Genomic DNA, 11,339 nt, shown 5'->3' with positions numbered 1-11,339 from the left:
TGCTCCAGTAGGTGTTCCAGCCCACCATCCCACTACCAAAAGCACCTCCCAGCCTGCAGCAGAGGAGCCTGCTGGGGAAGAGCTGGAAGGCTGTGGGGACCCACCAGCAGGAGCTGGTGCCAAGTCCTGCCCAAGGGTCCAAGACATCTCCCTGTTCAGCTCTTTTACCCGATCTTTCCCTGCCTGTGGGTGCTGGGAAGACATCCTTGGGCTTCATGGGGGCCCAAGGCAGCAGAAGGTGGGCACTGCAAGGGACTGTCTCATGGGGCTTCCCAGAGATCCACTTTGTCTGGAAACTGTCTGTGGCTGGCAGGACAGAAATGTCTCTGTCAGTAGGAATAGTGTCCAGGGACCAGGGGCTCTGTCAGCCCCAAAGCCAGACCCCGATCCTGCTGGCTCTAAGATGTGTCCCTTCCCAGCCATTGCATCTTTGAGCTCCTCTCCACTCCATCAGCCTCAGGGAGACACCCTGACACCTGGGCAGGGAAGCACTGGACCTGGGGCAAAGCCCCCAGAGGGTTTTAATATGAACAAATACCAACACACAGCATAAAAACAGGGGAATACCAAGAAGGCAAATACCCATGTGTGTCTGCTGACTGCTGGAAAAGGGAGACCAGACAATTCCCTGGCACTCACGGCTCTCCCAGTGGCACTGAGCTCTCCTCCCTCCCGGCTGCACCCAGCTGCTCAGCAGGGCTGGGCTCTGCTGGCCTGGGGCTCTGGAACTCTTGTGCACGGGGCTCTGGTGTCACATCCTGGGTGTCCTCATGGGGACATGCCAGAGACACCTCTTCAACATCGTCATAGCCCGTGCTCCCCAGGAAAGGTGACGAGGTGTCTCCCTCAGCTCCAGGGACCCCAGCACTTCTCCGGGAGCGCAGGCTTCCCCCTGTAAGCATCAAGGCAGGCTGTTGTGGTTGGGCCTGTGGGGTGCCCCTCAGAGTTGTTTATCAGCTTCCTCGTCTTTACCAGACTGAGACATTCAGCCCATTCTCCAGCCCCCACAAAATGTCCCAGGACAGGTTCTCCATGGATGGTCAGGCTTTCAATATGGCATGGATTCTCCTAGGCCTGGGGTTGGCACCTAGGAAGTGGCAGTGCTGCATTGCCCTCTCACCTGTGACTGCATCCCTGCGCCCATCTCCTTCCTCTGGTGTCCTGGGCACTTCCCAGTCCCCCTGCCCAGGGACAGGATCCTCCCCAGGGTCAGAAACCTCCCCAGCATCATCATAGCCATCTGCTGGGTAACCTCCGGGCAGGACAGGGACATCTGAAAGGAGAGGGAAGGTGGTGGCAATGAGAAGAGATGTCCTGCAGAGCAGAGGATGGGAGGGTGTGTGGGGACACAGGGCTGACATGCTGCTGGTGTCAGGGTCACAGCAGAGCCTTCATGCTTCCAGCTCTGATGATAACACTCGGTGGCACTGCTGTCCGTCTGGTCTGTCTGCAGAGAGGAGATATGGAGCCCTTCCTCCCCCCCACCTCTTATCCCTGGGTGTGGCCCCAGACCATCCTCCTCCTCATGTGCCTGGGGTAGGGCTGCAGCTGGGTCAGGGACCCCTCTGAAAAGGAGGCTGCAGAGAGCTGCAGTGGGTGCTGTGGGATGAGCCCTGCTGCCCTGACTGGTGGTCAGCACTGCTGGGGATGGGCACCCACAGAGCTGGGGGTGCATGGGGAGGAGACCAGTTCCTTGGAAAGAGACAATTCTCAGAGGGACTCCAACAGCTGCCCTGGGAAAGCCCTTCACTTAGTCCTTGGTTCAGGGCCAGGCAGAGAGGAGCTATCCCCTCTGGGATGGGCAGAGCCGGTGTGGAGGAAGCTCCTCTTTGGGGCTCAGCACCTGGATGCTCTCCCAAAATCCCCACAGCCCAGCGATTTTGGGGACCATGGGCAGGAGCTGCAGGACACAGCCCTGGTCTGGGGCAGGGAGAAAGGGCCCCGCAGATGTGCCTCCACAGGGACCTGCACCCACCTGAGAGACTGAACCTCGGCTGCTTCTCCCACGCCAGGCTGTAAGCGATCTCCTCGTACACGGCCTCAGGGAAGGGCTCCCCAGCTCTCCCGGAGCCTGGGGACAGAGGCAGGGCTGGTCTGGGGATGGGCAGAGAGGGACAGGACCCCACTGGGCTCCCCCAGCCCCATTCCCTAGGCCAGCACAGGGCTGTCCCCACAGCACAGCCCCACTGTGTTGTGTTGGCACTGCAGCCACATCCCCAGGGAGGGCAGCATCCCCATGGAGATGGTCTGGGACAGAGTCAGCCTCGCACCATCCCTTTGGAGACAGCCCTTGTGCCCCTTTGGTCCCTGGGTCATATCCCAGTGCAGACCCTGCACCAATTTCCCCATTTCTCCTCCCCATGGAGCTGCTCCATCTCTGCCCCACACATCAATAGCACAGCCCGTGTCCTGTTGGGAGGTGGCTGACACCACGGTGATGGACTCCACTGCCCCATGCTCCTCCTGCCAGTGCTGCCCAGAGCACTGCCAGCAGTGCATCCTCCCCTTCTCACCCAGCCCAGCTCTCACATTTCTCTTCTCACCCCAGAACTGATGCCTCAGGCTCTGGGCTCTCTCCACCCCTTGATGTTGGTGCCCCATGGTCTGTCAGTCAGTGGGGCAGCACATGGGGCAGGAGGCAGCACACGGCTCTGTTTCTGTGCCCCAGAACACCAACACCCCCAGCACCCCCAGCCCTGCCAGGAGGCATCTACCCCCAGGACCACTGGGGAAGGACCCACCTCTGCGCCGAGCCCTGGCGCTTCGCACCTGCCCAGCCAGGAGGGCCAGGAGCAGGCAGAGGAGGGCCCCCAGGATGATGCAGATGACCACAGGCACCGAGATTCTATCGCTGCTGGTGGTCGGACGGCCCCGTGGGGGATCTGCATGGGCAGAAACATGGCAGGGGCAGCATCAGACAAGGGAGAGGCTGGGGGCAGGACATGCCACTCCTGACCACACAAGGCAGCAGGGGTTGGGGGGGCGGATAGGGCTGGGTGATGGGGCAGCTCCCACCCTGCTGGGTCCATCACAGACTTCTCCCAGCTGCTTCGGCTTTCTGGGAGTCTCACAGCCCAGCAAGGAGCCCCTTCCCCTGGCTGTGGGTCACAGCGTGGACATGGACAGCCCCAGCCCTGGGGAAGGACAGCTTACCTGCTTGCAAGGGGGGTGTTGCTGTCCTGGGTGCAGCTGCAGGGGAGCAGAGGAGCTGGGCTGAGAGGCTGGGGCTGTGGCACCAGGCAGCCTCCCTGGCAAATGACCCCAGCATGTGCCACCTGAATTGTCCCTCCTGTGGGGCTGGGCAGGGTGGCAAGGACAGGGCCCAGCACCACTGCTCTGGGCTGCTCACAGGACAGTGCAGGCAGCCCAGGGGATGTGCTGGCACATCCAGCCCCACTGAGGCTGCTCCCCACCCAACACCAGCCCCCCACTCTGCAGAAACACCCTTGCTCAGGCCAGCAGCGGGGCCATGCCAGGATCCAGAAGAGCAGATGCCCAAGCCAGCTCCTTGCCAAGCCCCCAGCCATGTCTCCCAGCCCCACTGCTCACCTGAGCAATGCACAGCCGCATCTGCCTTATGCCGGCAGGCACTGCTGTCCCCTGGCTGGGCCCAGCAGTCCTGCAGAGACAGCTCCGTCCCCCTGCACTCCATCAGCCACATGGGGCCCGTCCCCTCTCCAGCAGCAGCCTGGCCCAGGGCATAGACCGCGGGGCCACAGCCCAGCTGCCTGCACGCCACCTCGGCATCCCGCATGTCCCAGGCATTGTCACACAGCGTCCCCCAGGTGCCGCGGTGCCAGATCTCCACTCTGCCCGAGCAGCCGTCCTTGCCTCCCACGGTACGGATCTTCTCCCTGTCTGGGGAGGCAGCGATGTCCCATGGCACCAGGACAGCTGGGAGAGCCCTGCCAGGTGAGGGGGGCACGTGCAGGGGCAGCTCCCTACCTGTGCAGCTGGTGGAGTTGGGGCATGCAGCCACCTGTGGCCTTTCTGTCCATGTCCCAAAGGAAAGAGAAGTTGGGCTGAAAAGGGCTGCTCTGGGGGTCATGCAGAAGGAAGCAGGGCTGACCTCTGCTTGCACATCCCCATGCTGGGTCAGGGCAGCAGCAGAACCCTGTTCACTCAGGGGACACACACGGCACTGCAGGGGGGACCCAAGTGCTCGGCCCTACAGGGTCCCTGGTTCACAGAGCAGCAGGAGGCTGTCCCAGGAGGGGGGACTCCTGAAAGCCCTGCATGGTCTCCTCTCAGACCTTGCCTGGAGTTGCCTCTGCATCCCCCAGGGAGCTGCTGGCAGCCCGGCTGTTTGCTGCTGGTGGACATGGGTGGCTCTGAGAGCTGAAGTCACCTTTGTGCCACCAGCAGCAACAGGGTCTAATGCAGGAAGTCAAAGCCCCTCTGGGTTCCTTCTCTGCATTTCACCATACCCAGTGGGGAACAGGACCTGGTGCCTTGATGGCTCAGATTTACCATTGCAGGTGATGTGGGTCTCTTCTCGGAGGTCATCACACGACTGCGGATTCCAGGGACGAGAGGGACACTGCCAGAAGGAGCTGTTTCTCTTCCCACACTCCACGTGATCCAGCCATGCAGTGCCAGACAGCTTGGCAGAGTTTCTGATTATTTCCCAATCCCCCTCATTCCCACAGCCCAGCTCCTTGCACACCAGTGACACCGTCTCGGTGGTCATGGAGTTGGAGCAAACGCTGCCCCACGTCCCGTTGTAGAAAACCTGCAGGCGCCCAGAGCAGCCGTCGCTGTTCTCCAGCCTCAGGGCCATGAACTCTGGAAGGAGGAGAGGCCCCAGGGACATCCTTGGATGTCAGCCACTGATGGCCTTGGCCCTACCTGGTTCTGCCCTCACCCAGCCTAACTGGCCCCAGCTCAAAGCCCCACTCCCAGCACAGACCTGAACAGATGACTCCCGCGTCCTCCTTGTGCCTGCAGTCGTGCTGCCCCCAGGCCTCGGCAGGGCAGTCCCAGAGAGCAGCTTCGGCCCCGGAGCAGTTGACGCCATCCAGCCAGATCTGCCCGGAGCCCTCCCCAAACCGAGCAGAGCCGGCTGCCTCCAGGGCCCCTCCGCAGCCCAGCTGGCGGCAAACGACGGCGGCGTCGGCCAGGTCCCAGGCGTCGTCGCAGACGGTGCCCCAGCGCCCCTGGTAGTAGATCTCCACTCTCCCGGCACAGCGCCCGGCCCCGTCCACCAGCCGCACCCGCCGGCTCTCTGCAGCGGGAAGAACCCCAACCCTCAGGGACTGGCTGCCCTCCCAGCCCCACACCTGGGGGACGTGCAGCACCACTCACCCCGGCACACGACCCCCACGTCCTCCATGATCCCTTCTGCCGGTGTGCTCTCAGGCAGGGAGGTGTTGCAGAGGCTCAGGTTAGCCTCGTGCCCTGCACACCGCACCCCACGCAGCCCCACAGGTCCTGGTCCTCGCTCGGCCCTCACGGGGGTGTAGGCTGCCTCTGCCTCTCCGCACTGCAGCTGCCGGCACACCACGCTGGCCTCCTGCATGTCCCACTGCTCATCCAGGACTCTGCCCCACGTCCCGTGCTGGAAGACCTCCACGCGCCCGTCGCACCGGCTCCCTCCGCCCACCAGCCGTACAGGACATTTGGGGCCTGGCTGATGAGAGCAGAAATTCAGCCTGGGCACTGCCGTGGGGTCCCCAGCTGTGGGTGGCCGTGTCACACACCAGGGGCAAATGGACTTTGCAGCACTGCCCAGCACTCACCTGAGCAAATGACAGCAGCAGCGTTCTCCTGGGAGCACGGCGAGGCCCCCAGGGCAGTCACCGGGCACTGCCCCAGGTGGGCTTCAGTCCCGTCACAGTGGAACGAGTCTCTCCAGACGGGGCCGGTTCCTCTCCCAAAATGCCCTCCTCCAGGAATGGACTCAGCAAAGCCACAGCCGAGGTGCCGACAGAGAACGTGGGCGTCCGAGAGGTCCCAGCGGGAGGCACAGAGGGTGCCCCATGTCCCCAGCACCTCCACCTCCACCCTGCCCTCACACGCTGTGCTGCCGTTCACCAGCCTGAACCCTGTGTACTCTGGGGACAAAGGAGGGTGAGAGAGGCCACATTTGTGCTCTTGTTCCCACAGGAGCTGCAGGAGAGGCCAAAGGGACAACGTGCCTTTCTCCTCCTGCAGCACTCTCATTTTAGGGCCGCAGACCACCACCTCACCCCACCTGTCCCCCACCCAGCACAGCCCAGTGCCCACCCTGCCCCCACCACAACCCCAGTGTCCATCATCCCACCCTCCCACCCCAAGTCCTTACGTGTGCAGGTGACATGAGTGCCATTGCTGTGGGTGCAGGCCTTGTCCTTGGGGGCCTCCGTGGGGCAGAAGGAGAGGACGGATTCATTCCCCACACACTGCAGCTCTCTGTCCCAGACAGGACTGGCCCCTTCTCCCAGCTGAGCTGCCCCATGGACAGACAGGGCTGTGCCACACTGCAGCTCCCTGCACACCACCTCGGCAGCTTTGGCACCAAAGTGGGAGTGACAGACAGCTTTCCACTGGTCCCTGTCGTAGACCTCCACACTTCCTGAGCAGGGGCTGTCCCCTCCGACCAGCCGCACAAATCCTGGAGCAACCAAGGAGACCTGTGAGTTCCCAGAGCCCTCTGGCACTTCTGTGCCCACCTCCCACCTCAGCCCTAAGGTGGCCACATGCAGAGCCCCACGGCCAGCCCAGCAGCTCTCAGGGGGTACTGATGGCACAAAGAGATTCGGGACCCCCCTGCTGCTTCTCAGAAACCAGCCCAGCACCCATGTCCTCTTTTCCAAGCCCCCAGCTGCAGACACCGCTCAAACTGCTGCTGCCCGGAGTCCCTGGGCTGCCTGGCCCCAGACCCAGCACTGCAGCACCTGCAGCACGTGGGCCCACGGAAACAGGCCCAGGAACTCAGGGCTACTTCAGCCTGCTCTGCCCCACAAGGCTCAGGCCAGTTAGAAGAAATCCTTGGATCTGCCAAAAAGCCCCCCTCTTCCCAGGGAATGTTGGGAACTCCTGTTAGATAGGGCATATCGGGGGATCCTCTGCAAAGGGGGGTCCTCCGGCAGGGACAGTGTGGTGCTGGGCATGCACATCTCCAGCCACCTACCATGCATGGGTCAGGAAAGCAGGCAGAGAGCAGCCCTGGGTTGACACGAGCTCCCCTTGTGAGGGCAGGCAGAGAGGAGAGCCAGGACGTTCTTGCATAGCCCCTGGGGCATGGGTTAGGTAGGAGAGGCTGAGCAGTGGGTCAGCATGGCCTGGAGTGGCCATGTCCCTGGGGGCTGGCTCTCATGGGGTGACCCCGGGACAGGAACCAGGTGCCATTTGCCACCCTGCTCCTCTGCCCAAGCCCAGTGCTCCTGCCCTCTGAGCAGCCCCTCTGCTTTGGCTGAGGTTCTCATGTCTGCTCGGGGTACAACCCAAAAGTCCTGGGCCATTGCACGCCCTTCCCTGAGGCTGCTGGTGGCTGGGGGAGTTGCTCTAGATTCCCCTGGCATAGGGACCAGCCTGCCAGACAGGGCCTGGGCAAATGGAAGAGAAAGATGGGAACCAGGCAGCACAATGGGGAAGGGTGAGGGCTTTCCTCTCCCAGCCCCGGGCATCTCCCCAGGGTTGACTGCTCCAGCTCAAGGACAGGTCTGGGTTTGGGTATCTGGGCTGGGCTCCACTGGGCTTTTCCTTGGGATGTGGGACAACAGCAGTGACAGACCAAGCTTATCAGTGCCCTGACCTGTGAGGTGTTACCCTTTTCCCCTGTCCCATCCCCAAAATGTGGGGAATGGGCTGAGCGATTACCTGAACATATCACTCCAGCATCCGAATTGTGAGAACAGTAGGATTCACCGCGTCCTTCATGACGGCAGAGAGACAGGGCAGACTCGGTGCCACGACAATTAACAGCAAACATCCAAATGGGCCCAGATCCTGCCCCAAAGTGTCCATACTGAGGAGCTCCAAGAGCAACCCCACAGCCCAGGTGTTTGCAAACCACTGCAGCATCATTCTCGTCCCACGAATAACCACACACGGTCCCCCACTGGCCCTGTTGTTTCACTTCCACTCTTCCAGCACAGCGACTGCCGCCATTCACCAGCCTCACCTCCGCAGCCCCTTCAAACATCAACAGGGGAACAGTCAGGAGAGCTTTGAGCCCCACAGTGAGGGTCTCAGATTGTCCCTGGATCAGGCACAGTCACAGACCCCAGGGTGGAAGCCCTGCTCCTGGAGCAGTGGGATGTCCCCATGCGCTGCGCTGGGCTGGGAGTGCCCAGCTCCAGTCCTCCTCAGCCATCTGCTGCCCCTCAGCCCTCAGCACCTTCTCCCACCCCAGTGGCTCCCTGCCCCTCCCCATGCCAACTTGCATACCTCCCCCAGCCCTGCACAAGGCTCCTGTTCCTCCCCAGTCCAGCACCCCTTGAACAGCCCCATGTTCCTTGACCAATACTTTCCCCTGGCCCACCTGCCCCAGGCTTCTCCAAAATGCACCAAAACACCTAGGGCTCCCTGTCTGTACAGGGGGCACCGAGTCAATCTCAAGGTACCCCCCAGCCTGAGTCCTCTCCTCATTCCTGCTGTCAGCCTAGCCTCTAAACTTGGCCAGGCCTCCCAGGAAGGACACCTCTCTGCCACCTTTGGTGCAGAAGTCCCAGTCACCTTTTGTCTGGGTGTACAACCTCCCCTCCTAGCATCAGGGTTTATCCATAACGCAGGGGCAGGGAGCAGCACGCAACATCTCCAGGACACCCCAGGCATTGGCTGTCAGCACCTGGGCCTCCTCCAGCTCCAGAGGTTTGGTGCTAAGGAACAAGGGGTCCCAAAAGGGTATCTGAGGACAAGGTGTCTAGAAATACAACTGGACATGGGCTGCCAAAAACATGGGAGCTCTGGAAATGGATTACACTCTCCCATCCAGACAGGAACAGGCTGAGGGACTCAGAACATTCTACCCCTCATTTCAGTGGTACCTGCAAAGCAACCCCACTCCCAGAGGGATCCCAATGAACCCACTGCTGCCCACTGGCCACAGGCTGTGGAACAGAGAAGCTGGCACTTACCTCTGCAAGGCTGCACCCAGAGGAACAGCCACAGCACCCAAGGGGACAGGAGTCCCTCTGTCCCCATCCTGAGGCTCCTGCTCTGACAGCACAGCCCTGCTGCTGGAGTTCCTGGGGACCCACAGGGCAATGGCGATGATGGGAGGGCAATATATCTGTGCAGATGCTGTCCCAGCTGCAGGAGGAGCCAATCGAAGCAGCAGGCACCTTTTTAGACGTTATCGGCACTTATCTCCCCTCCGACGCAGCCCAGCTCTCCAATGAACTTCTCCAGCGCTCTTCATGACCATATATGAGGGACGGCTCCGCTGCGGCTCTCACGTCACTGCGGTGGGAGATCATCGTGGGGTAGGGCTGGGTGTGGGGGCAGATGGCTCTGACACCCCTTGCAGCCTGCTGTGGGAGCACGGAGCATCTCCTAAGCTGTAGCATCCAAGAGCCCAAGGTGCAATTGTCCGGCTGTCCCTGTGCCATGGGATCCAGGGGACTGGTCCTGCAGCAGGGGCTGTGTCAGGCTGGGAAGAGACCAGCCCCTGCCCCTGCTACACCCCCCCTCTGTGCTGGCAGCAGCAGCTGGGAAAGGCCCTTGGGCAGGGCCAGAGCCCCATTATGGGGGTGCTGGCTGTCCCGTCCCTCCCCAGGGAGCCTCCTGTGGGGTCCCGGCAGCAGCCAGAGCTGGTCCAGGGTCTGCCCTGGCAGCAGAGCTGCAGCCCAGAGCCTCAGGCGTCTCCCTGGCTCTCAGCGTGTCACCCAGGGGCCGTTATTCCCCGCGGCGGGTCGGGAGCTGGAGCCTGCCTGCCACTGCAGGTGCACAAACCGCAGCCCACGTGACATGGCGCCCGGGCAGGAAGACGGTGGTTTCCTCCTGGCCCCGTGCCCAGGCATGGCCCTGCGGTGCCTCCCAGCCTCCCCACAGATCCAAGCCTGGCAGAGTCCAAGAAGTGTTGGACAATATTCTCAGAAGTATAGTTTATTATATATATATATATAAATATAAATACACACATATATATACATACATTTTATATTTTTAATAGAACACACATTTTAATGAATATATACAATATATATATTACTTATACATTATTATATTTTTATATATTTCATTAGATTAAATATTATTCTTATATATTTTATGTATTATTATATAGTTCATATTATATAATATATAATTACCGATATTATATTATAGATTATATTATATTTTTATTTGATAAATATTTATATTACATAAAGTATTCCAGTATATTATACGGTATTATGTTATATTATACAGTATAATATATTATATTAATTATATTATATATTTTATCTTATTTTATTTTATTTTTCATTACATTAATTTTACATGTATTATACATATGTAAAAGGTTTATTTTTTATAAATATATACATTACATATTTTACTATTTTTAAAATATATTTACAGTTTGTATAGTTTTTTAGATACATATATAATTTATTTTATTGTCTGGTGGCTGGAGTTGGACTCACTGATCCTTGATTCTTTCCAACTCGGGCTATTTCATGATTCTGCCCAACTCAGCTCCAGGTGATGCCATAGCATCTTCACCTGCCATGAGCCTGCTCCTGGCCTGTAGTCAGACAGCAATGACCTCACAAACACCTACACAAGTTCTTGGCCTGTTCCAGGCCTGCCACCTCCTCAGGCACCAGTGACCTCACAGGTACCTGTACAATCCGTGGGCCTTGCCCTGACCTATCAGCTAATTGATCACCAGTGACCTCCCCACAGACCCACACAAGCCATGTGCTTATTCCTGGCCTCCTGGCTTCTCAGGCACCAGGGTCCTCCCAGCATCTAGCACAGGCCATGTTTGCTCTCAGCCAGTTAGTTACACAGGCACCACTGGCATCCAAATGACATCCACAGGCCAGGGGACTGCTCCTGGCCTATCAACTCCTCAACTGACCATGACCTCATAGGCACATGCTGCCTAATGGAAGGTGTCCCTGCCTGTAGCAGAGGGATGTGGACTAGATGGTCACTAGAATTCCTACAACCCAAACCATTCTATGACTCTGTGATTCTCTGATACCCTTGCAGCTGATGCATACTCGCCATGGAAGTAGTCAGGCTCCAGTGACCTCCCAAGAACTTATCTGGCCATGCACCTGCTCCTGCCCTGTCAGCTACTCAGCCAAGAGTGGCATCACAAGTACATTCCCCAGGCATGGGTCTCCTTCCTGCCTGTCATCTTCTCAGGCAACAGTGACCTCACAAGCTCTTATGAGAGCTGTGGGCCTGCTGCTGGTCTG

General features: G+C 59.2%; 1 protein-coding gene across 1 annotated transcript; it reads right to left on the bottom strand.

Moving 5' to 3' along the window:
- Positions 1-635: 635 nt before the first annotated feature.
- LOC116500122 (antigen WC1.1-like) lies at positions 636-9,401 on the bottom strand. Its single transcript, XM_032205037.1, has 13 exons — positions 9,381-9,401; positions 7,801-8,182; positions 6,284-6,592; positions 5,733-6,044; positions 5,301-5,625; positions 4,910-5,220; positions 4,445-4,785; positions 3,946-3,979; positions 3,550-3,858; positions 2,742-2,882; positions 1,976-2,071; positions 1,121-1,273; positions 636-892 (listed from the first exon to the last, which is right to left on the bottom strand). Exons 1-13 carry the CDS (start codon positions 9,399-9,401, stop codon positions 636-638), a joined length of 2,991 nt encoding a protein of 996 aa, XP_032060928.1.
- Positions 9,402-11,339: the final 1,938 nt, after the last annotated feature.

This window comes from Aythya fuligula, chromosome 31, assembly GCF_009819795.1.
Source record: "Aythya fuligula isolate bAytFul2 chromosome 31, bAytFul2.pri, whole genome shotgun sequence".
NCBI classification, from domain to species: domain Eukaryota; kingdom Metazoa; phylum Chordata; class Aves; order Anseriformes; family Anatidae; genus Aythya; species Aythya fuligula.
This window is presented reverse-complemented; position numbering and strand designations above follow the sequence as displayed.